We start from the raw sequence: 27,307 nt of genomic DNA, 5'->3' as shown, positions 1-27,307 counted from the left end.
AGGAAGTATTTTGAAAAACACTCACACAAACGTCTTAATTGAATAGCTGTAACCTTGCTATCTATGACCCTCTCAACATCTTGCCCAAAGTAGAAATTAGTTCACACCTTCTCAAAATGATTTCTCTAGGGGACTCGCAAGCAACAGGAAGATTACCTTGAGGCATGCCTTCTCTCCTGTTCACATTAGAAATGTATAGTGTTTTTTTTTAACATGAGTAAATATTTTTGGCCATTCCACCTTTCACTTAAGAAAACAAGATAGATGCAGTTTAGAAACAACAAAGCCAAGGTCTAATAGAGTACGCCTGTAAACAATGGCACAAACCAGTGATATGTTCTAGAAGAGGACATGATATAGGAGAACTAGACTGTCATCCAACTAGAGTCTAGTGAACAAAGGTAGGTAACCGATGGTGAAGGCATTCTGCCCCTTAACAGTTTGGTCACCTGAACTCTGAGGCCTTTTTCTTGTGTTTTCATAATTGCAAACAAACAGTGATCATGATTTTAAGCTTTATTGGGTTAGAATAAGGATATCAAGGTCTGCTGTTTTTTTGCCAATGTTTCCAAGGGCAAAATGTTTGACCTCTAGCACATGGAAGTAAAAAGGTGCTGGGTTGAGGTAAGTGTGCATCTGACGAGAACAGTTCAGAAAGCCTGATGATCCTGCATTCTAAATCAGGCTGATAACATAAGCCACAGGACTACTGACCGTCGTAGTGGCAAACCGCTTGTGTGGAGGGGGGGTAGGGTGTAGGAGGGCCACAAAACCTCTGGCATGTTCATACTCTCCAGAAAGCATGGGCAAGCAGCAGACTTTTGTCAGAATGGTAGTGGGGGGATATTTTCACATGAACACAACCTCAAGAGGCACCAAGAACTTTACAAACCTGGAGTGCAGGTTCCGATCTCAGGCCCCCGTTTCCTTAACATGTGTGCATGTATAATAGATACCAGTCAGCACTCTTAGGAGCGTTTGCTCCACTACATCACTATGTAATGTCTGTGCTGGCTATTACTCCAATCTGGTTCAGGAGCATATTATTTCAGCTGCCTAATTTCAACCACATGGAGTTATGCGCCTGAAGAAAACAATAGTTGAACCACATCAATCACAGTGCGTCCAACACTCACAGGGAGACTAAGGGTCCCAGTTAAAGTGTACAAGTACACAAAAGCAGTGGTTTCCAATGTGCACTTGAAGCTGGCTATCATCTTGCCAAGGGTGCTGTACAAAATGTGGTTTAAAATATACACGGCTTGAGTATCTTGCATAGATTCTGGGTTTGTAATATTAATGAATCTATTAACGTCTGAAGGAAGAATAGGTTTGATGTAAATTAAAATGGAAATGTTAGTAGCACCATGTTGTATATTTTATAAGGTTCCTTTCAAAGTAATTCACATTTTCCTTCATATGTTTTCAAAAACCATTGCCTAATGCAGCTCCCCCTATATGGGAAGGTGATATTTAGGAAGAATGTGTGTCAAAAGGGTAAACAAAAAAAGATTAAGTTCAATTTAGCGTTGCTGAACACATGCATCTTGTAAAGTAATCAGGACAATCCCAGCAATGCTACATTCTCCGAGACACAACTCAAACACCACAATAAGACATCTAGAAAAAAGTCTCCCATTATATTCTCGCTCAAGAGAAGATTAGGTCTAATGGCTAAACTGCTGACTAAATAACCTGGGGCCCTAGATTAGCACCAAACCGACAATTTTGTGATTCTGAGAAAATCATTTAATCTTCCTGTGCCTATAAATGAAATGATGTGAAATGTGACACATTGTGTAATTCAAAGCTTAAATCCTCCGGTGATGCAAACAATCTTGTACCATCTCCCAACATCCCCACAAATGTACAGCACTCTATTCTTGTGCAGCTGGTGCGCAATAAAGTAGTACATATATGCCAAGATATACCTTAATAATAGCACCATTTGAGGTACCCAAAAAAGCTACTGTGTGTCCATTCTCCACAGCTACTGCGACTGTGGTGTAAATAGTGCTGGTGCTGCTCAACAAAGGACTCACGAGCACTCCATCTTGGCTTTCGAGAGGGTACGGCAGATGTTCAGAACCGCATGGGTACTGCGAGGCTGCATCAGGCTTCTTGAAGAAAAAAAAACAAGACCACAGCACATATTAGTAAGAAGCCTGTAAATTGTACCATCCGAGTGTGTCAATTTTATACCAAGGCATTAATCTAACATTGTATCATTAAATAGCTATTTCTTTTTTCCGGGTTTTGTTTCAGTTGCATTCAAGTTTGGTTGCACCTAGTATTCATAGCAGACATCCTAACTGGTTGCCACCCTAGCAAGTCTGAATATTTGTAGGTTTAAACTCGTATGATCGAAAAGGTGTTATGTGCTGCAATTTTTATTTGAATAGGTGCAAAATTGTGGACTAGAAGATTACAAAATTCGAACGAAAATGTTTATAAACCTAAGGATTAGACTCTGAAATAGTTTACTTCACCCCTTAATGTTAAATGAAGGTGTATAAAGTAAGGAATTAGTAGAAGCATCAATAAGAAAAAATACAGAACGCAACTTTTAGCCAAAACATGTTTTATGCTGAGAAAACTCAACTTGCAAATTCAAGTCGCAAAAAGCTTTCAGCACACTACATGAAGCAAATATCCAATGTCCACTGTGGCAAATACCTCAGCTTCGAGTTAAAGCCAGTATCTTGGGTAAAGACTGGAAACACAGTACTTTAAAATTTCTACTTACAAGGGAGATTATATCACAAGCAATACTGAAAAGACAACTGTTCTCTGCAATCAAAGTCACAATTGTTAGTTACTCTTCATAGGCGTGAGTCCCAAGGCATCAAACCCGAGCCTGGATTTGGCCATTATTACAAACTCTCTCGAGTCAGAGCCAGTAGGCTCAAGGCCTAGAGCAAGGGTCTCTTTCCTTGCATAGAATATTAACAAGCATTGGCATAGCCAATAGGTCTCGCCTTTGGGACCTTTTAAGTGTTCAGCCATGCAACAGTTGCATAACTAAATACTTATAAGGTCCCAAAAGCGAGACCTATTGGCTATGCAAAGTGAAAGCGATCTCGATCAAACATCAGAGCGGCCGTGTGGCCGCGAAAGTTAAAGTAATCGCGGTAAAGCGCGGCGCACGCCCGCGCACATGCACTGTAGCTTTAGGCTGGCATGGTAGCACTTTTTAGAGCCCTCTCAATAAGTCTCGCCAGACCAGCGCATGCGCTGGGTCAGGCGAGACCTAAAAATGGTAACCTAACAGAAAGATGCAAATACAGAGAAACAGATGTCAAGAAGTTTATTAATAGGACTTCTGTCTCTATAAAGCCACTGAAACCTCTCTCCTTGATGCCTATGAAAAACTGAAGAGGGAGGTGGGCTAGGGCTCACTTTTGACGCGCGACTTGTCCAACACATTTGACATCACGTTAAAAGATGATGGTGGAAATACTGACTCTGTATTGGGTTAATCAATTAGTAAACTATGTTTCTCCTTTAGATAAATTAGAATACTGCATGTCTGTATGAAGTCATACGAGGCAGACATTGGGCTAGTCAACTGTGTGGTACCACAATGGTCACCTTTTATTGCCACCCCTGTTGAACATCCATCTGCAATGCTTGTACAGGCTATGAACAGCAGAATTAGTGAACAGGCAACCACATTAGAATCGGACACTGTCAATAGTGAGTGGGTGGGTAGGGCTCTTCATCAATCTACAAATGGAGATGAACCAAGGCATAATCTTGATAAATATGAGCAACCGTGACACCTACTACAAGGAATAGAACTGTTCAGCACTGAGTAGGTTAGAGATCCCTTAATGTTTCAGAAACACAGACATTACTACACACTACTAACAGCAACTTCTACTAAACAACTGATTTCCAAATTGTACCGGGTGACAACAGAGGATGCCACAGGCCAAACAGACAGGGTCAGCTTAGCTGGGAGGAGGGGATGGAAATAACAGAGGAAATGTGGAGGTTTTGCTGTGCACAAACCAGGACGATGATCTCTAGCAAACACTTGAGCATCATTTATTAATAATAATGTATACAGCAGGCTTATGACCCCCAAAAATGCTGGATGGCTTTGGTCTCTGGTTGTGCCCGATGCAGGGAGCAAGGAGCGGACAGCATGCACTTAGTGTGGTCCTGCTGTACTATACAGTTCTACTGGCAGGATATTTCAGCAGCCTTATCAGAAAAGATAGGGCAAGGTGTACCACGTGATTCGAGGATTGAATGCTGGGATGGGTGAGGGACATCCCTTCTCTGTACAGACGTATTCAGCCTTGGCATTACTGCTATCCAGGAGATTGATTTAATGTCTGTGCAGGACATATCTCCCAAACACAAACAATTGATAAAGTCACTGTTATACTGTAATGGGCAACTCGAGATGTATGCGGAGCTGCTACCACCAACCTCTAGACCTCAAGATATCTGAAGTCCCTTAAAGAAAAAACCTGCTATCGGCCCATCAGAAGGAGCAAACACCTGGCATATCGGGAATGCCTACTTGGGCACAGGAATCGCCATTTGAGGAGCCCTGGGGCCTGGCTCAAGATGGGGAATTTATCTTGATGAAGGGGATGGGACAAGGCCTGTTGGAATCTAGAGGGTGCAACAAACTGACATACGTCAGGCCTGACAAAATCTGGATTGGCATTTAACATTTAATCTGATATAGAGCGAAGGATAATGGGTTGGTGATGATGGATTATACCTACACCATGTTCTTTCTGTACTGATCACTCATGGGTGTCTTCATTACCACTTTGTAAGGAATCTGTATTTATTATAATATTAAAATAAAAAAGTTTCAGAAACAATAAAGCCCCAGATTTTATCCAAGGTGTAAATTCTTTGGGCAGAATCCTTACTAGAGGTCTCAGGTCTGAAAGTAATAATGAATGCCTTCTTGAGATCAAGAAGCTTGACAACCTCCTGGGCAAGCACCATCATAAAAGTTTTGTTTTTTTTCTTCAAGAGAAAGTATGCTGCGTAAACTACTGCCTGCAATCCGTTTAGGACTCGACCAGCCACATTTTTGGGAAGTTGACCAGGAAAATCGCTGAGTAGTTGGCAAGCTGCGTTCCAGAGAAATGCTTGCTATTGATCAATGCTGTAGGCTGTTTAAGATTCAGGTAAAATATGTATAAAGAAAATCCACACCAATTTTATTTTTATTAACTTAGAAGTGATGTCCAATTGCCAAACTCTGGACAGTACCTATGTACTTAATTGTTTCATGCTAATAACACTGATAACATTAGAACTGTGCTATTTAGCCTGTTTCGGAATGACTTACAAGCATACTTGATAAATATAACACTTTACCAAAAGCTAAATGACTAACGTCCCCATTTTATAATCTGTAGATAATGGTTGTCCTCAAGTTAACTAAACATTTGGGATGTATGACAGGCTTCGAGAATGTTTTACACAAAAGGAGCCAGCCATAAATGAGGCTAAGGCCAATGTATAGTGCATATGCTCTCCCTATTGTGAATTAATGCATGGATTAGTGATTGCATGATTGGCTAGTTTGGTTTACCTGTCAGACCCTAGTACAGTGCAGCAGGAGTGCCCAGGGCTTGTAAACCAAATGCTGCTGGTGGGCTTGCAGCACCAGTTGTGCCACCCACAGAAGCAGCCTGTAAAGTGTGTCTCAGGTCTGCCATTGCAGAGCATGTGTGCAGTCTGGTCCAGCCATGCTGACTGGGCAAGTGCACCCACTTGCCAGTCCCTAAACCTTCCCTTTTCTGCTTATTAGTCACCCCTATGGTAGGCCCAAGGGCAGGGTGCATTGTAAGTATAAGGTAGGACATTCCCTGATGTGGGTGGCATGTCCTAATAGTGAATTACAGCCATTTTCGTTTTTCACTATTGCAAGGCTACCTGTTCCCCATAGGCCAGAATGGGCAGTTTGATTATTACATTTTATAATCCTAACTGCCTCAGGAAACTAGGTAGAAATTCGAGTTTAGTATGCCTGAACTCAATAATCAAATGCATCTCTTAGTGAAGTTGGTTTTAACAATCTGTGTTTGAAAATACCACTTTAAGAAAGTAGGTATTTTCTTGTCTAACCATCCAAGCCTGCCTCTGCTAGGTTGTGTATTCCTTGTCTGGAGTTTGAGTGACAGGGGCTGGGGGATTCCAGCAGACAGGGTGAGTCAGCACAGGGCTGAATAGAAAGATCTGAATGTAGATGGGTGGGAGGAGTTGCACCTGGGACCTGAATAGGGCTGTGCCTTCCCTCCACAATGCTGGCTCCACTTCCTATGGTGCGTCTGATGTCTCTGCCCTGCACTGTGAAAGGAAAGGAGTCATGTCAACAAAGTGCTCCAGGACTGACCAGAACTGGTTTGGACTAGTCAAAGGCCTCTCTGCCTTCAGAGAACAAAGATAAACTGAGTATAAATATTGGGACCCAAACCCAAGAACTTTAGATCACTTTTAGGAAACAAGAAGACACCTTTGCTGAGGAGAGGAACCAGAGAGACTGAGGAGCGACTATCCCTAAGCTTGAGGGATTGGCCTGCAGTGGTTGCCTGACTGCCAAAGAGAGGAGAAAGGAATGTTGTGTGTACTTTATTCAACTTGTGAAGGATCTCCAAACGGCTTGAGAAAGAGCTTGCCTCCTGCTGAAGTCTCAGGGACAACAGACTTCAACCACCAGCTCCCCAAGAGTTCTTTGGAAGTGCCTGTAGTTGTGTTGGGCTTTCTGAGGGACTGCGTGTCGCAAAGAGCTGGAAGTGCAACTCATGAAGAAGAATCGTGCTGCCGCCGCAGCCGCTGTTGTCGCATCACTGAACAAGGGTGTCGCCGCTGCAGTTGTCGCATCGTCTCGCATCACCGGAGAAGCGTGTTGCAGGGCCTGTTGCAGCTCAGAAGAATAGTTAAGTCGCCGCACGGCCGTCGGGCATGCACACATCGTGCCGCATCAAGAAGACAGCGCCATCTTTGTTTCATTGCACCGGATCTTCATCGCATCACGGCGTTGCAGGCCGCATCGCCACGGAAGCGCAGTAAGAAACCGACACATCACTGTTCCTGCGTGTAAGGAACCGACGCATCACCTTCCTTGCAACACTTTCGTTGTATAACGTTACGCATCCAAAGGTACATTGAACTCAAAGTGTCGCATTTTAACATCTAAAGAGAACTAAGCTAATTCTACCATTTTAAGTACAGTATTGTGGACTTTTGTCATTTGTGGTCTTGTGTTAAGTCCATATAAAAGATACTTACTTTTAATATACAACTTGTGTGGTGTCCATCTGTAGTGTTGTCACTGGATTATTGTATGTGTTCACAAATGCTTTACACACTGCCTCTGAGATAAGCCTGTCTGCTCGTGCCAAGCTACCAAGGGGGTGAGCAGGGTTTATTTTAGGAGTGTACCCCCTTAACCTGACTAGAGGTAAGGGTCCCTATTTGTCAAAGGTACCTACCTCTGCCAACTAGAGACCCCCAAATCTAACAGTAGGACTTCCTTAAAGGTTGTGAAGGACACCTATAATGCTGATGTGGTATCTGATGTACCAAATAGAATTTAATTGGGAGAGCATCAAAAAATGAAATTACAAATTGTTGAAAATCCTTTTTTAGAGATTTCAGTCTGTTAGGTCCTAGGAGCCCTCTCAAGCAGTTGAGAATAGAAACAAGTCAACACAATTAAAAGCATTGCTTTGCTAAAACCAGTAATGTATCCGACAGAATTATGGTTAAAAAGGCCAATGTTTGTGTGTAAATTTGTCCTAACAGAGCTACTGAAGCTACATATCAAACACATCATCAAAGCCAATATGTCTCGCCTATGTAAGAGCTTTTGGCAATGTGTTTTAGTCATTATGTACACCAGTGTGGCTGCTGCTCAGCATGGCTAAAGGTTAGTGGGGTGGGGTGGGGTAGAGTGGGGTAGATTGGAGTGGGGTAGATTGGGGTAGAGTGGAGTGGGGTAGATTGGCCTAGAGTGAGTGCAGTAGATTTGATTGGGGCAGGTTAAATTGGGGTGGAGTAGATTAGATAGGAGTAGGGTAGATCAGAGTGGAGTGGGATATATTGGGGATGAGTGGAGTGGGATAGGCTAGAGTGGAGTCGGTAGACACGATTCATTGAAGAGACCGCAGTCGTCAACCCATCCCAATCCGGATTCCAAAGCGACCACAGCACAGAGACCGCCCTACTCGCCGCCACAGATAACATCTGCACCCTCCTGGACAAAGGCCACTCCGCAGCCCTCATCCTACTCGACCTATCAGCGGCCTTCAACACCGTCTCCCACCGCACACTAGTCGCCAGACTATACAACGCAAGCATACAAGGAACAGCCCTGGACTGGATCCGATCATTCCTCATCAGAAGAAGCCAAAGCATCAGACTCCCACCCTTCCTCTCCAACCCCACGAAAATCACCTGCGGAGTCCCACAGGGTTCATCCCTGAGCCCCACCCTCTTCAACATCTACATGGTCCCCCCCTCGTAGCCATCGTCCGACAACATGGCCTCAACATCGTATCCTACGCCGACGACACCCAGCTCATACTCGCCCTCACCAGAGACCCCACCCACTGCCAAACTCAACTTCCAGGAAGGAATGCAAGACGTCGCAGTCTGGATGACCAACAGCTGCCTGAAGCTCAACGCCGACAAGACAGAAGTCCTCGGTACCACCCCTTCTGCATAGGACAGCACCTGGTGGCCGACCGCCCTCGGAAGCCCACCTACCCCCTCAGACCACGCCAAGAACCTCGGCATCGTACTCGACTCATCACTCACCATGAACCGACAGGTCAATGCCATCATCTCCAGCTGCTTCAACACCCTCCGCGTCCTCCGCAAGGCCTTCAAGTGGATACCCCATGAGTCAAGGAAGACAGTCCCCCATGCACTCACCACCAGCAGACTGGACTACGGAAACGCACTCTACGCCGGGATCAACAAGTCCCTACTCCGCAAACTCCAGAAAATACAGAACACCACTGCCAGACTCGTCCTCGGCATCCCCCGACACAAACACATCAGTCAACACCTACAAAGTCTCCACTGGCTCCCCGTGGAGGATAGTCACTTTAAAAATCCTCACACACGCCTACAAATGCCTATACAACGGACCCAAATACCTCAACAGAATCAACTTCCACGTACCCAAAAGAAACCTCCGATCTTCCAATCTCGCACTGGCCGAAACCCCACGCGTCCACAGAGCCAGAGCAGGCGGAAGATCCTTCTCTCACATTGCAGCCAAGACCTGGAACTAGCTACCGGCAGACATCAGAAGCGCCCCCTCCCTGAACACCTTCAGGAAGTCCCTCAAAACCTGGCTCTTCGGCTAAACAGATCTGCGGACCCTCCCTCAGCGCCTTTAGACCCTCATGGGTGAGTAGCACGCTTACAATTCCCTGATTGATTGATTGATTAGGCTGGAGTGTGGTAGATTTGGTGGATTATAGTAGGGGAAAATAGAGAAGTGTAGTTTACAGTGGGGTAGACTGGAGTGGGTAGATCGGAGTAGAGTGGAGGAGTGGGGTATATTGGGGTAGAGTGTCAGGGTCAGATTGGAGTGGTGTTGGGTAGAGTGGAGTGGGCTAGAGTGGAGTGGATGATAATAGGATAGAATGGAATGAGTTGGGGTAGTTTAGAATGGGGTGGGGTAGGTTGGGGAGTGGAGTAGATCGGAGTAGTGTGGGGTAGACTGGAGTGGAGTAGATTGAAGTGGAGTAAACAGGGTAGTCTGGGGTGAAGTGGAGTAGTCTGGGGTGGAGATGGGTAGACTGGAATGGGGTAGATCGGGGTAGAGTGGAGTGCAGTGGATTGGGTAGACCGGAGTGGAGTAGGGCAGATTGAAGTGTGGTAGATGGATGGGCAGATTGAGTGGGGTAAATATGTTCTGGCGGGGTAGACCTGAGTGGGGTAGATTGGAGTAGGTAGTTTGGGGTGGAGTGGGGTAGGATAGATTGGAGTGGGGTGAGTGGGTTAGAAAAGACTGGAGTGGTGTAGATTTGGGTGGCATGTGGTTCATTTAAGTGGAGTGGGGTAGGTTGCGTAGTGTGGAATGGAGTGTGATAGATTGGGTGGAGTGGTGTGGCTTGGAGTGAGCAGATTAGCGTGGGGTGCAGTGGAGTTGGATAGATTGGAGTAGAGTGGGGGTGTGGCTGATTGGAGTGGATTGTAGTGGAGCGGGACAGATTGGAGCGGGACAGATTGGAGCGGGACAGATTGGAGCGGGACAGATTGGAGCGGGACAGATTGGAGCGGGACAGATTGGAGCGGGACAGATTGGAGCGGGACAGATTGGAGCGGGACAGATTGGAGCGGGACAGATTGGAGCGGGACAGATTGGAGTGCAGTGAGATAGATTGAGTGGAGTGGATTTGATTGGGTTAGATTGTGTGGAGTAGGGCAGATTGGAGAGAGTGCAGATTGGATCACAGTGGAGTGGACTTGGGTAGATTGGAGCGGATTAGATTGGGTTAGAGTGGAGTAGATTGGGGTAGAGTGGGATGGGGTAGATTAGAGTGGGGTAGAGTGGGGTGGGGCAGATTGGAGAGGGGACAGATTGGATCGCAGTGGAGTTGACTGGGGTAGATTGGAGTGGAGTAGATTGGGGTAGATTGGAGTAGGGCGGGGTGAGGTGGGTAAATTGAGGTGGGGTAGTTTGGAGCATCGTAGAATGGAGTGTCGTGGCATAGCGTGGAAGGGCATAGAGTGAAGTGGCGTGGTGTGGAAGCTCACTGCCATTACAGAGAACACATTTTCAATTGAAATGACTATTACATTTGCACCGAAATACGGTTTTACTGCACACAAACGATAAGGTGTGCAAATGTCATCACCTAGTGTATTGATGTGTTTTGATAGCATTCAAATACTTGTTTCCACCACACTTCAGAATTACATAAAGAATGTGCTTCGTTTGTACTAATTCGGATATATTCAGAAACATCAGCAGGTTTTTTTGTGTGTTAGAAAAAAAAACATCCTATACTCTCCCTCTTCCATGGATACTCAGCAGGGTTGGTACAAATTCTCTCACTTTGGAGAAAGAAAGAGAAGTAAAAACCAAGCTCCCTCAGATTAGAGAGCTTGACATTTAACCACAGTCTCTGAACACACAGCAAATGTGACAAGATAAGAACAAGATTTAAAGGCCTCTTTACAAAAACAGAGTTTGTGAAAGAATACAGAAAGCATGGTTTATGCAACGGGAACGGATGAACTCAAAGTGGACAGCCTGAAGCAAATAAAGCCAGCAAACAAAGGCAGAAAATGTAACAAACCAAAATGCCAATGGTAGGCAAAGGGGGAAATGCATTCCTAAATCAGCTTTCTGAATGTCCCCAAGATGTCTTTAGCAAACCAGACAGCTGCACTGTCTGGTAGGGTGTGAGCTAAAAATATTGGGCTCAACCCGACATACTAGCAAAAAATATGGTTGTAGAAGTGAAACAGAAATTGGTAGCACTATGTATAAGGCAATGCAGAGCACTAGATTGCATGAATAACTGGAGACAAAAAGATTAACTGGGCATGGAAAGGCATCTGGAAATCATTAAGTCCGTCTCTCAAATTTAAATTGCATAATATCACAGGAATGCAAATCATAAGAAGGAGACCACAGAAAATTGCGCTGGTTACCCAGGTGTAATTGAAAGCATCTCGCACGTTGGGATCTTTTATTCCTTATACAATGGCTGCAGCCCCTACTAAGAAAGTTCAGACTGTGCACAGACAAGGAAGTAATGCTATGAAACAAGACAGATACTATTGCCATACAATATCTCCAGTTTTCTATTTGTTACTTGGAAGAGAATATTGTAAGGTTGTAGACCCAAGCAAATGGCGAATTGTTGAAAACTGTAAGGTATTGTATTTTAAATATTCAATGTCAAATGTCTATACAAGATAATTAATGTGTTATTGTGCAGTTTTTAATAGGAAGTTATGCCACTGTTTATTTATTTGCATATTGCGTTTTAAGAATCAATGATTAGAACAAACTCAACTTATAACCAGGGAAGTCGAATTTCACAACTCTGTTTCGGACACAACTCTATCCTTACACCACTTGGAAAACTACTTGCTTCTGGTCATGCTTCTAGTGCTATTAGAGTGCAATTCATTTGTGGATGAAAGCTATTTAACTTGAAGTTAGTGTTAACAAGGCCAGGATCATAATTACAGGTCCTTAAAGCGATGTTGAAAAGTCTGAAATGCAAACAATATTCCAGATCTAGGAGTGTTCGATTCCATATCCTATCTTAATTTAAAAAAACACATTAGTGGACACCTTCCATCCAGTACTTGGGGGCTAGGTAACTTTAAACCTCCACCATTCATTACAGCTGTAATTATCCAAGAATGCTCAAGAGACAGTAGCCCTCTAATAGAAGACAGAGATATATTAGCTACAGCAATCATATAAGCAAGGCTGTATTACCACAAGGCAGTGCAATTTGGCATACTAATATAATTTGTGTATCACTTATAGAAAATACCAAACACTGCAACTAAAACTGTTGCATAGGTCATCGGACCCAATTGTGTATCGTCTATCTTACAGAGATTACACGGGCTACAGGCTGCAAAAGAATTCTATACAAAAGAGCCACAGTGATGCAGAAAGGTCAGAGTCCTCTGCCGCAATTTATTTGAAAGAACGGTTTGCGCCATATATACCTTCTGAATATCTAGCAGTACTTAGCTTCAAGAGCCCCAATGTACAGGTAAGATCCTTCTCAATACCAGGAGCTAGGTTTTGCAATAAATTAACTATTGACCTGAGACTTTAATGAAACCCATTGGGATTCAAAACAATGACCAAGGAATACCTACTTCATTAGACCTTTAGGTTGATTACAGTTTTATAGCACAAGCCGCACTTTGGATGCCATTAGTGGATTTAACACTATAACGTATGTAATAATATATAAACATGAAGGTATTTGACTGCTTTAGCTACTTCAAATTGATCAATCCATAACACTTGCGTTTTGTCCAAGGAACTAATTGCTCAAAAAAGCATTAATATAGTAAAAAGATATTCGGATAGGTAAGTATGAAGAGCTGAACAGAACACTAAAAAGCTGAAAATAACCAATTTTTTACAACTACCAACCAAACACAAGTTTTTACCTTGAAATAACAGGTCCTGAACATCTCAAAGGTCAGAAAAGTACTACGCCACCGTTGTTTATATATATTTGAATATGCCCCCAGATTTGCCCTACGCAAACCACCAAAAATGCAATGAGTTGTGAATACATTCAAGTAGCCTAATAAATTCATTTAAAGCAGTGCATTACAATGAGCTCATTCCTCAGACTAACCTCAGACCAATGTTTATAATTACCTCCCAGACTATGGTTAAAGGGAGTTTACTATGGCATTCTAACCCACTGTCAAGGGCAAGAACAATAATTAAGGGTACAAACTATCAAAACAGAAAATTTAAAAAAGGATGTGCCTTTTAACAAAATGGAATAGCTCAAAGCAAAAAGGCTACAAAGCTACTAGGACATTTCTCCCACAGAGGGTAGAATGCTCTAAATTAAACAAGAACATTTAGAATGTTGGGGCAGGAGGTCTATATCAACCATTATTCTGCCTCCATCATTTCATTCATTGTCTTCAATTGATGTACAATATTTCTGCCTTCTAATGGGAATGTAAAAACATCATCTCACAATTTTCCCTAACTCCAAGGTGTAGTCAGTCATAAAAGAACACAGACCAACTGATTATTAAGGGAGACACATGGAATACACTTTAGTCTAATTGCAAACAAACATTACATTCAGCATGGACTCCAAAAACTCCGGAAGCAAAATAGTTCATAGCTCCACCCAGAGAATATCAGGATATTGCAACCTACCATGACAACGGTGATGCTGGAGCATTCAAAGACATGTTTTTGCCTCGAGGAAACAATTACAGACCAAAGTAAACAAACACAATGCTCTAGTCTTTCCCAATAACTCTTTCCATATGTAACAACTGCTCAAATAAGAAATCAGGGAGTTGTTTGTAAACAACTGCACACAGGGCCTTGAATCCTCTGTGATCCTGTCCTTACCAAGACCCCAGTACTGCAGTGTAAAGCCCAATGCACAGACTAGCTAATGAGAACCTTAAGGAGTTGCTATGTATTCCTTGAGAAAGGCAAAAACTCTAAAAAGACAAATTATGGCAAAACTCTACCCCCTCCATGGTCCTCTTAGAGGACAACAAGGAAACTAAGATATATGAAACCAATGTTAATATGAACGCATTAAAGGGGAGCATAGTATATTGGGCAATTTATATTCTTTGAAAGTCTTCAATCACGTTTTCATTCTTCTTATGTTGGTGTGCTTTGGTGATGGTTTTTCAATTAAACACTATTGAAATGGTCTTTGGCTAATCTATATTTTTATTGATGTAAATAAAACAATTTTAGTTTTCATGGCATGACTTTTAAAGGGCAGGGTGGTCTTTTAAATCCTTATAAAATATTGCACAGAAAAAACATAGGAAACCAAGACCATCAGGGCTCCCCTGAGCCAGCAATACATGTACCACTACATATCAACATGAATGTGATAAGACTTGACCTCAGGTTTATTGACCACTGAGTCATCCAGGGCAGGCTATTCTGGAAAGGGTAAGCAGAAGTTGCTGCTAAGTGATGTTTGCAATCTTTCAAGAGGAAGGGTTTGGAGAGTTCCTGGGGTTTGAAGTTTAGTTTAACATCATAGAGCTACGAAGGGAACTGAGGGAGGTGTATGATTTGATCTGGAGACATTGGGGCACCTACTAGGGTGTGCAAAGAGGTGAAATGGATGCTCTGGACAGTCACAGGAGTGCTTAAATGGTACCAACGTTTATGTGTTGTTTAAAGTTTGTGGTGAAGTTAGATTGGGCTTGGATAACATGGCAGCATATAAGCAGAGAAGGTGTGAGATTGATGAGCAGGTGCCACTGCCTGCGTTGTCAATCTTCAAGCTGTACAACGGATCTACTTATAGTGTAGTTAACAATTACACTGAGTCGAAAGCCATTTGTTTTTCATAACTGAGCAACAGCCTTCTTGTGGAGTCTAGAATGGAGCTACTTGCCTCCCAAAGGAACACAAAGAAGCATCTGTCTCTTGCAATGGTATTTATGCTCTAGGTAAGAGCTTGGAACAAACCAGAGGCTGTTCTTTGTAGGACAATATTGGCAGACTGCGTGAAATTGGATAACCCTGGTTAAGGTTTATCATAATGAGCTTTTCAGAATACTATACAAATCCTGATACCCTGAGAAATTTATCTTCTGCCACAATCAAATCACTTTTTTATCAAACCCTTGAGCGGGCAAGGCCAATATGTAATCCTACTGGACACCCAGAGTTTTTTTTCAGCCACAAAGAGAACTCACCCTCTATCTGCAAATAGGCCTGAATGAAAGGTGGAACTTTTTGCTGACCAGGCTTCGTTTAAAAACTATAAATTTTTGGGCTGCTCTTCCTTTTCAGGGCTCATGGTTCACATCACTCCCCGTCTGCCCCGTGACAGTTTTTCATGTCAAAGCACTATGCACTTTATTTTGTAGACTTTATACCCCTCAGAGGAGGCAGTTTATTCGTCCATTACTATTTACAGCAGGGATTAGAGCTCATTAATTGGCAATGGAATATTTACTCTCCCTAGGAACTACAGAGATTATACATGGTATTTTAAACTATCTTTTTACTGTTTTTAAGATTTGTAGCAAATACTAGGCACGTTTACAAATCTGTATTTTCTGTTTAAGCCTATCTGTTTTTTAATGAAAATGTATGTATGTATGTATGTAATCCTTTATGGCTCTTTGAGTCAAATAAAGCATATTGATCTGATCTTATCTGATCTGGTATTTATCCATTTAACCAGCCTATTAGATTATTTTCTGGTAGCTTATCGAAAAGACTCACAAAAAGGGCTCTGCATATTTTCCTAACTTCTGACTAAAGAAACAAAGAGGGAATGGCTAGATGAAGCAAAGAATAAATATCTAAACTCAATCTTATGAGGAAGATATTTAAAAGAAGAGTAATCAATTTTTATGGGCCCATCAAATAGTAAGCATTATTAATCGGGATACAAGGGTGGTTCTTTGTTGTAAATTTGACATTGGAGGAGACTTGTGAAAGGCTATTTTAGAAAGATATAGATTGAGGGCAGTTGCAATGGTAACGTATGGTGCAGAGCTGAGTTACTAGAAAATGCCAAAGAAACAGATGTTATAAAATTGCTTACTGGTGAAAACAAACATTTGAGCTCAGGAACTCCACTAAAGACCCTAGGATAAAAATTCTGACTGAATCTCATAGAACACGTGATCCATCTGCACCCAGTACTATTGTGAACTAGCCTAAAAGTGAATCCAAATGCTAAGCTGTACTTAAGGTCTCTCCATGATGCTATGGGCATGGAAAGGTATACAAACAAATGGGATGACTTCTGTAGAAGAAATCTTATAAACAATAGGCTGCGGCGAACTCTGGAAGAACCCAAGTGAACTAAATTCGGAATGCACTAGAGTTATCAAGGCAGACTGTTGGCAGATGAAAGCAAAGCAAAACATTATTAGTGCCAGAGAAGGTTCCCGGTTAGGGTACTTAAGAGTGATGAGACAAAAGGGCGGGGAGCCCTACCTCGATACGATCACGCAAGAGTTCAATATACCATGTATTTAAAACTTAGGCTCAGAATCTTACTAATAGGAGTCTGTGTTCTTGAGATATATATGGATTAGAGGCAATGTCATCTTTTTGTTCCTTTGCACAAAATCTAGAGCACCACGAAGGCGAATTCTACACCCCATGTTTAAGCAACTTGAGGTCCAGTCCAGTAGAGAGTAGATAGCTGGAACTTTCCTCACTAACATAACATTATCTTCCTTTCTGTTACAGCCTAAATTGTTGCAGAATGGCATCTTGCAAGGAATGAATTCAGCGGGAAATGCCTCATGCTAACACTATTAATTCCTAATCCTACAAGTTACTTTTATTTTTTATGTTTTAGATTTTTATTGCTTTAACTTTGTCATTATTTGTGCAAGTGCACGCTCATTTATGAACTCTATTGATTGTATTGCTTTTGTTCAGTGAAACAAAATAACATTTGAGAAAATTAGACAGTCTGCTAATGGGTGGACTGTGTAAAAGTAAAAAAAACTATTTTAAAAACACAAGAATGAAATTGGCTATTTCACAAACCAAGGTACACTATGTTGAGGTCCGGACATTTCAAAGCACGAGGTAATGAGAGAAAACAGTGAAGCTAATATTTAGGTAATACCGAAGTCCAAGAACTTTTAGAGAGTCTTCTGTCCCAAATCCTTATTCCCTTTGCTTTCAATATAGAAATAAGGAACAATATAATTTCTTTGACAAATGTGGAAACAAGCATGCAACACGGTTTGTTCTCAACATCAAAAGGCATTCAATCAACATAATAGTTATATTAAACATTGGATATTCGGAGTCAGATTTAGAGACATATTACTTAGGAGGATATACCCCAGAAAAAATGTGTTGTTTGACATAGGTTATAGTGATCTTGTGCAACATTTATGCTTTTCTCCGCGCACCTTAAAATGCCCCTGAAATTTGCTTATATGTAATTTGTGAATAAGGTCAAATGGGTATGAAGGCAAATGGGTCTAATTCAACTGATTTTGCATCACAGCCCTTAAATTCCAAAAACTTTCAGTGGTCAGAATATATGTTATTAACACATACTTACATCCTTGGCACACTGGATCTCCATGCCGTATGGTTTGTAAAATACTGGCTTTTTATCAGGAAGCAAAGGTTTCTCATTAGTGTAACAATTGTTCCGATTAACCTCCAGCTTTTCGTTGATCTGCTGCAACGAAAACGCGCACAGTGCAGATCGGGCTTGCGCTGGGTTCTTGTTGATTTCCTTGTATATCGCAAAAACTATTTTATCTTCGGATGATAGAGCTTTGCTGCCATACTGCCCAGACTTAGTCATAATCTCTGCAAGCTCTTCTCCAGGATTTGTGACATAGACTGAGTGGCAGACATTGTATTTGTTAGTTTTGCCTTCACATTCAAGGTACATCTCTATATAAGATTGGTAATCTACATCGCTTTTGCAAAGGCGTGCAATTAGTGTTCGATTCCTATTCGTAATTTTATCCAGTCGACTGTAGATAAAAAACACATGATTGTCATCTTCAAAGACTTTAACAAACTGCTGGTAATTATTAGACATGGATTCTGGCTTAAAAACAGATGAATCCGTAAAAGTTTCAAAAATATCTTTTCCATCATGTTCGTAGAGTATCCGAGTGCTTACAATGATTCCATTGTCATAGGGTCCATTCCCCTTTCCAACAAACAATAGCCTGGAATCATTCAAACCGGTGACCAAACCTACTGTCAAAATCTTTTCATCATTACTTGCAACAAAGGACTTCTCTCCACCACCATCCTCATAGTAGCAAACATGTGTTATGTTATCCATTCTTCTCAGAGCACAAATTCCCTTGAAGAGGCTGCCACACACAACAACTTTGTTATTTGGTTTGTCTAGCAAAAGCAGCTTATTGTGGTTATCCATCTGTACGGGTGTACATTGAGTCTCGTCAATTGGGGGGGTGCATGCCTTATTATCCTTTCGTGGTCCAGTTTCCACTTCAACCTGTTCCTGCAGGTCTGGTGAAAGCTGATACAGCCAATTTACTGCTCCTACATACACTATGCCGGTATCCTTGTCTAATGTCAACCGGTTCAATTCAGTTTTACTGATGAAATAATTGATCTCTCCTTTCGCCTCACAGACCAGAAAAAATCCATGGATAATGCTAAGTGCCCAAATCCAGAAAGCCATTTCTTTCAAGTACCTACAAGACAAAAAATATATATAAATGTTTTAATGCATGCAAATGGCATCAAGTCATTTGTATTCTCAACAATAACCGGTCCTTTATTTCAGTATCCTTAGGTGTGCACTGTCCCACACACAAGCAACCACCATAATCAACCAATTGCAGTGAGACTTGAAAATTACTTTGTCAAATGTTTCTACCAAAGTGTTGGCTGCCCTAGGACGAGACAAAACGCCGGATATTTCATAATTTACACCCTTGTCTGAAGTGGATTTCTTCCTCTTATAAACACATCAATACCCCAAACCATCCCCCAAAAGTTTAGAAAATAGCGGCAAGTATGCTGTATTCAGCAATGGCAATTACAAACTTTTGCTTGGTTTAATTTATATGTATATCAAAATTGAAAAGCCTGAGTTTAAAACGAAAATGTGTGCACTTTCAGAACTCATAAGATTATATTTGGAGAAAAATGGTTGGATTTCCAAAATATATTTAAAGTATAAAGTTGAGACAAATCGTGCAGAACTGGGATGACACATTAATTATTAACTTGGTGCCAGGGACATTGCTGCTATGGTCTTTATGTATTACCCATGTACAGGAATCACAAAGCTTTTTTATATTACTGCGGACAGCACTACCTGAGGTAGTGAGGTGATCACTGCTGGTTATCTTGCATAGGACGGCCACTAATGTAATTCTGCCTAATATACTCACGATAGTAGCACAGGATAATTTTCATTAAACACAGTTAGCTCGTAAGATTAGAGATCCCTGTTTTAAACCATTCAGACTATCTATTCATACAACATACTCGCCAATAGATCTTTTAGATTCAGTATGATTTATGTTAAAATATAGTTTTAAGGCTATGAACTGTGGCTCTATAAAAGCAGCTTGTTTATTCCCGAAACTTTATAAATAAAACAAAAGTTGAAGAACTAAATACTGCATGATCCATATCAAAAAGTGTTACACTAAATAAAAGGAAGTGCGAACTAGCTGCATGGTACCAATTACAAAGTTAGGGCGGTCCATTAAGAATTTCTACAATTTGTAATTCCTCCAAGAGGCTTATCTGCCTAGGTCTCCAAGTACAGACAGTAAGTGTCAGCATGACAATATATGCTTCTTGATCACAATGTCTAGGATAGTGGGGGGTTTTGCACATTCACAGAAGGTGAATCGCTTACGACAATACTGGTCAATGCTTCCCTCCTGCAGTAATCAGAGTATTTTGCAAGTCAATGAATGAGCACACTTCACCACCTGCTGCCATAGAAGTCAAAACAAATTATTGGACAACATTAGGTTCACACTTTTGAGGGGAGAACTCTTGCTAGGGAAAATTGCAACTCTTTAGATTCAACCATGGGAGCAAACAAGAGGGGTGGAAAAGTTTCTCTGTTTTATCAAGGCTAGGAGATGGGATGGCAAGAAAGCAGAACATACTTTTCAGGTCTGGCAAGTGAGTGCACCCATCTGTGAGACCTAAATAGTAAGCTTTTGCCCTTTTCACGTATTTCTCACACCTCCTGCAACTGGCTGATTGTTGTAACATTCTGCATCCTACTTAGATCTTGCACTGCAATACATGAGAGGCAGTTTTACATCTCAAATGCTCACAGACTTTTCGCACATTAAATTCTTTGTCATATAGATTCATTGCATCCAGAAATAAATATTCTTTTCTTCATTGTAGCAGACTTTTTGATCTTTAGGCATTGCTCAACATGAATGCCAGCTTTACTGATTCTGCCATTGCTGTTTGTTATTGTGAATTACTATCCCCGTACTGTTTATTTCAAGCAGTGCAGGGCATAAAGCTAGGTCTCATGGTGTGTGACCAATGGGATACTGCATGAACAATATACTCCTGATTCTGAGACATGACTGCTTCACCATAACCAATTTTACCCTGGTTCGGATTATAACTTTTTTGTGTATAGAAATGATGTGCTCCATAGTAAGTTCATTCGAATCGCTCTCAAAATTAAGATGAGCACCAACACTGTGAGAAAAATTCTGAACACTAACTAGCACTCTTATACAGAATAAAATGTAATTAATATAATTAAATAAAACGTATAAAGCGCAAACAATTGCCCAAAAAGCATCAAGGCGCTGGTAGCAGTTAGTCTTTGGTAGGAAGAGATCCAGAAAAAGATATAGGCCTCGGGCACTTCGTTAAAGAGTAGAAAGCCAAGTTTTTAAGGTCTTTTGAAAAGGAACGTAACCTTGAAGATGGGAGATGGAATAAGGAAGAGAATTCCAAAGCTTGGATGTGGCCAACGAAAAGGCTCAGCCTTTCCATCTCGAATTTTCTGTAATTAGGAATAGTTAAAAGATTTCTGCCTGAGAATCAGTGGCAGCTGGCTTGCACCAAGGGTGGCGGGGAGGGGGCACAAAAAATATTAATATTTCAAATACACCTACCTTTTATCTTGCAGCGCAACATCCACCTCCCTCAGGTGTCTTCTCTCCGCACGGAAGCTCTTGATGCAGGAAACTGCACTACCCAATCCGGGCGCTGCTTTCACAGCATGAAAGCAGCGCCAGGATTGGACGGAGCAGGCTCTCGCAGTGATCCTAGGACCACCAGAAGCCTGTGCTTTCTCTAAGCTAGATGTCTATGACATCTAGGTTAGAGAACTTTAAAATGTGCATGTCTGGCTTGCTGGCTCAAGACAGCTGGCCAAAGTGGCATGCGCCTATTAAAGCGCATAGTTCGCTGCTCCTGCCACTTGGCAATGCTGGCCCTGCCCTGCCCTGACACTTAGTTCAGGAAGGGTTGCTGAAAAATAAAACCGTAATAAATAAACCTTATTACGGTTTTATTTTTCAGCTCTGGGGCATGTGGGGGTGATGCTCCTCTGCTCAAATGGAGCAGTCACCCCTGCTGAGGATCGCAGCTGTATGGGGGGGGGTGAGGGAGAGTATATCGTTGGAACATGTTTTTAAGTCCTCCAGGCATGATATTATGGGGAGCTTGTGACCGACACACAAGCCTTAATTATTCGTTTGTTAACAGGCAACCAGTGAAACTTCCGAATCCCCGCTGAGACCAATTGGAATTTGGGAACTTCAAAGATCAGTCTAGCTGCCGCGTTCTGGACCAACTACAGTTGGCCCAGAACAGTCTCAATAATATCCAGGTATGCAGCATTGCAGTAGTCTAACCTGGAATTAAGGAGTGCCAAAGCCACTTGTTTACGTGCCGGAAAGGGAATATAAGGAAACACTTGCCTAAGGGACTTCATAATCCAAGAACAGTTTGAAACAGTCCGGCTGACCTGCAGGTCGAACGATGCATTTTTATCGACCAATACTCTGAGGTTCTTAGTGGAATCAGTTGGAGTGGGTAGAGCCTCCAGCCTGTCTGGCCAAAACAAATGGTTCCATAAGGATGGGTGACCGCCACAGCTCAAGACCTCTGTCTTGTCTCCATTAAGTCTTAGGTCGTTTTTTTCAATCTATGTGGCAACAGCCTGCATACAATATTTTTTATTGGTAGCGATTACCTGTGTCCTTTGAGAACGACACAATAAATTGTGCGTCAGCGACATAGGACAGCGATTGGAGCCAAAAGAATCTTATGAGTTTTGCCAGCGGAGAGACATACAAGTTGAATAATATAGGGCTCAGAGAAGAGCCCTGAAGAACCCCACATGAAAAAGTTATGGACTCCGAACAAAACTGGTCCACCATAACTATCCGAGACCCATCACTCAAAATAGATGCTAGGAGCATCAGCCGCTCAACAAGCAGGGTCGGGGGAGATGGTGTCAAAGGCTATGGAAAAGTCGAAAAGGATAAAAGCCGCAGCCTGCCCTGTATCCACCATGAAACGGATGTTGTTGACTACTGATACTAATGCAGTCTCCGTCCCATGGTTACTCCTGAATCCAAACTGAGACACATCCAGCAGTTGATGTTGTTCCTGGTAGCTCTTCAGCTGGGCATTCAGGTCTTTCTCCAGAACTTAAGTGGGTACAGGCAGCAAGGAAATGGGCAGATCGATTTTTTAGATCAGCAGTGTCTAAAATAGGTTTTTTGAGAAAAGGCTTAACAACAGCCTTTTTCCAGAGTTGAGGAAAACACCCAGACGTGATGGCTTTATTCAAAGTTCCAGTGAGATGGGGAACAATGATATTAGCTCCCAGTTTTATGACACAAGATGAGCAGGGTTCCAATGGGGACCCTGATTTAACATTGCGTAGACAGAACTCCATCAGTTCTTGTGTAAAGGGAATGAAGCAAGATGGTTTTGGTCTTTAGTACACCCGGGTCAGCCTGCCAACCCAGCTGAGAGGGGATAGGATACTCAGAATTGAGGCAGTCAAAATCTTTATGGATGTTGAGAATTTTGGTGAGAAAGAATTTAGCCATTCGATCACCAAAATCCTGGGAACCCTGTGTATTGGTGGGGGCCGAAGGAGCGGATAGGAGATTGATAAGCCTGAAAAGATCGCTAGATGATTTCGCTGGGGCAAGCTCATTGGTGCAATAAATAAAAAAAAATTCGATGGCCACTTTATATCCTGCCAGAATGACCTTTTAGCTTACACTTTCCTGAGGGTGACATTTCCGTCAGGCCTGTTCATGGCAACGACAAGCCTGTCTCAGCAGTCAAAGTCTCTTGAGAACCAGGGCGAGGTAGGGGTCTTTTATCGTGTGTAGATTTCCTTCAGTGGGGCTACAATATCAGTAGAAGACGTAAGCCACGAGGAAAGTTCTGCTGCTGCTAATTCAGCATCCTTGTGCTCTGTCCACTTACAAGTGTTCAAGGCCTGGGATAAGGATTCTTTGCAGAGTCCTTGCCAGTTTCTTTTGGAAGGTCTGTTATTTTCACTCAAATCTGTCTCCTGTGTGGTTGACAGGAAGAGAGAGAAAAAAGGGGACAGCATAGTGGTCAGACAAGGCAAGGGGGAGAGGATTCAAACTAAGACTGACCTCATTAGAGAAAATACCGTCCAGAGTATGGCCTGCTTCATGAGTAGCTGCCATTACTAATTGGGAAAGCCTGCAACATGACAATATTTCTTTGATGGCCCCGGAAACCCTTACAACCATCATTTTCCAGAAGGAAATTAACGTCTCCCAGAAGTGTAAAATTGCTTTTACCCAGGTAGGGGTCAATTAAGTAAGCAATCTCTGGGATGAATGCAGACCTGGGCCCAGGTGGTCTGTAGGCTAATATTACTGCGAAAGATTCAGTAGGCTGCATTTAATACAAAAATATAGCGCTTCATAAGGAAATGCGTTGTGGAAAGGATCAATGAGGCAGATATACTTGGTTTTACGTGCAACTGCCAGCCCCCCTCCTCCTCTGTCAGTTCTGTGATGTCTCGTTATGGTGTAGCCTGGAGGGATTAGCATCAACCAGATCAGGATCAGAAGACTCCTTGGCCCATTTCTCTGTAATAAAGACCCAGTCAGGCTCATAATGAATTCTGCAGCTTCTACTTTGTTTTCAGTAAGTGACTTGGCATTCAGAAGAAATCCCAAAAGGCTGGTTGTGTTGGAAGCGGTCAATTCCTTTGAGGGAGGGGGCATGAGGGCTTCGCAAACTGTATTGGATGTAGGTGCTGGAGAGCTGACCTGAAAGTTAAATAAGGTTCATTTAACAATTTAATTGTAATATAGTTTGCTGAAGTCAATGGGAGAAAGATAGACTGGTGGGTTGCCATATTACGCAAACTTTAGAGATGGTCTCTAGCGTAGGTCAGAGTTGGGGCTTTTTACCCAATAAAAATGGCAGGTGTCCTGGAGCATGGTGCAATGCAGGCGTGGATGGGTTCAGATTAACTTGCCATGGGGCGCCCCTTTGGCGCTCCTGCTGAGCTTCCGTTCAGCCATATTAAATTTAAAGTCTCACCCACCCCCCACCCCCCCGCACTACTAGCCTGCTAACTGGACTGCAAGGGGATGCAAGAGGATAAACTAGTTCATCTTCCCTCCACAGAATTGGCAATGAAATCTGCAGCGGTGCCAGTGAAGGAGCCAGCAGTGAAGGATCCTAAGGGAAACAGCGATGCAGATAAAAGAAGTGGAGGTTTTAAAACGTTAAAAACAGAAGCAAATAAAGTGCAGCACAGGTAGCAACAAGGACGAAGCGGCCTACCTTCAGGCTAACCACTCCAGTAATCAAGCACACCCAGAGAATACATCTTCAGCACATCTAGGTGCCCAGGGTCACACCATCTTTGTCAGTTCCCACTGGCTGTCTTCTTCCTCAGTTCAGGTTCCTGGTTTCAAAGATTCAGCAAGGTATGATCAACAAGCAACATTGGTCTCAGTTTTAATATTTGTTGTTTTAGGATCATCGGAGGTGCTGTCTGTGGGTACATACTGTCCTTCAACAGTCCAGGCCTCTAGTTACTACTGCCTGCAAACCAAGATAGAAAGAAAGACCGTTTGGCGACTTCTTGACACAGTCCTCGTTTCAAAGGACTTTGCCCCTTCCGGTCTCCGTCCTACTGGAAAGCTACTGCCATTCCCAACTGTAGAAGGCGTTTTTAGCCACATTCTTCTAAAAACAAAGTGTGTGGGGGTGGCATAAGTGACAAATTGCTAAGGAAACAAATGCAAAAGACAAATGTAAAAAAAAAAAAAAAAAAAACCCTGCTTTATTTACAGGGCACGATCTGCGCCCAAATACACTGCACTTAATCAATAGAAGAATTCCCGTGAAGGTCAGCTTATTAAAACACAAAAAAACAGGTACACAATGCTTCAAAAGGGATGGAGGGGATGCATTGAAGAAAATAAAAGATGGGAATTTCACGGCAGAAATTTCAAGAGGGAACTTGTGCCATTGAGTTCCTGGTCATGACATGTCCTAGAACCGTGGAAGATCAACAAGTAAACAGCGCTGGTGATTCACGATAGAGTTCTTGGAAAATTGCAGAGCTGTTTTTGTTGTGCACTTCTGCTGAATATCCAACCATAAGATAATGACAGGAGGAGTGGTGGCTGCTCTTATCACAATGACCGCTTGAGCACTGAAAAATTTAGGTCACTTTTACGATTATATCATATTGCCATCATTTTGCCATGCAGGATTTCACATCATAGAGAAGTCACGGTGAAAAAGGCAAGTTGGATTACCATGCTTGCCATAGCTGGAATATGTTTTTATCGTTATATGTTTGAGGGAAAATTGTGGGAAGGTGAACAATTTTTAGTCCAATAAGTTACAAAATTAATTATTCCCTATGGAATTTGACCTTCTTTATTAGGAAATGCAATTTGTTAATACTTGGTAGCCCAGGACAGGTCTTGTCCATTTTCTCTATTTAGTCATGGGATGGCTCCAAAGCCATTCTGTCCCTCTTGCGGCTCTCTGAAAGGAGCAAGAAACAGGTCTTGAAAGGATTTTAAGAAATCATGGATCTGTAGAAAAGCCAAGCCCAGGAAGGAGGTGAGTCACTTATCCCCAAGCAGATGCTGCGCTCCTCTATGTCCCACAGTTAAAATCATATGAAATGATTACTAGAGAGTTACAATGAGCAATTGTTTTTGTAGGTAGAGTTTCTATGATGAGGGACTTGGGCCTCCTTTCAGTCATGGACCAGGAACACATACTTTGGAAAATACTGGATTTAAAACAAAAACTGCAGAACACAGGATTTGAATATTGTAGGAAGGTGGAATCTGACTATATGGTTGCCCCCAACTTTTTGCCTGGTATTTGAATGGTTTTTGACTAGTCTGGCTTGGATCCTGCTATCCAGGACCCCAGCCTATCTGCTTCTTCTCTAAACTGATGTGAGTACCCTAGGTACCTACCAATTGGATACTGAGGACACCCTGTCAGCCCCTTGTAGATGGTACCCTAGGTACCCAGGGCATGGGTCCCTCAGAAGCCTACCAGGGGCTGCAGCACTTATTGTGCCACCCCTGAGACAGCCATAAAAACTGACACCACCAGACCACTACTGTAGTCTGGGTAAGGTGGTGCTTGCACCCCTTACAGGGATATAGGTATCCTGTATCCCACTTAATACAACACATATATCCTAATAGGTCACCCCTAAGGCAGGCCTTGCTAATCCTACAAGGCAGGGTGCTGAGATGTGTGAGGGGGGAACCCCTACCTGAGTAGGGCCCCTCTGCAACCTTCGTAAAACTATTACTGGGTTGTTTGTAGTGCAGCCATACCATATACTCTTAACCGCATAATAAGTAATCGCGATAGCGTGATAACTTGAGTAGCTGCACAGAACCATGTCGTGTTTGGTGTCAAACATGTAGGAATCATACCCCCAATCCAACCATGGGAATGAGGGCACGATTCCCCCCTGCTAGAGGGGCGATATGGTAAAAGCGGCAGATTTTAGACACCAATTTAAAAGTGCACACGTAGTACAAAATGGATGCTACCCGCCACCCACACGACTCTGGCTGCCTCTTGCTG

General features: G+C 42.5%; 1 protein-coding gene across 6 annotated transcripts in view; it reads right to left on the bottom strand.

The window, feature by feature from the left end:
- PLXNB2 (plexin B2) overlaps nt 1-27,307 on the bottom strand; it is a 774,339-nt gene that overhangs the window by 295,388 nt on the left and 451,644 nt on the right. For all 6 annotated transcript variants that reach the window (XM_085653971.1, XM_085653975.1, XM_085653972.1 and 3 more), the window contains 2 exons: nt 17,775-18,900; nt 1,932-2,120 (listed from right to left, as the gene is read on the bottom strand). In XM_085653971.1, coding sequence (XP_085510097.1) covers nt 1,932-2,120; nt 17,775-18,900 — 1,315 coding nt within the window. The remainder of the gene's footprint in view (nt 1-1,931; nt 2,121-17,774; nt 18,901-27,307) is intronic.

This window comes from Triturus cristatus, chromosome 4_1 (genome assembly GCF_964204655.1).
Source record: "Triturus cristatus chromosome 4_1, aTriCri1.1, whole genome shotgun sequence".
NCBI lineage: Eukaryota > Metazoa > Chordata > Amphibia > Caudata > Salamandridae > Triturus > Triturus cristatus.
Note: the sequence above shows the minus strand (reverse complement) of the source record. Positions and strands in the feature narration are given on the sequence as shown.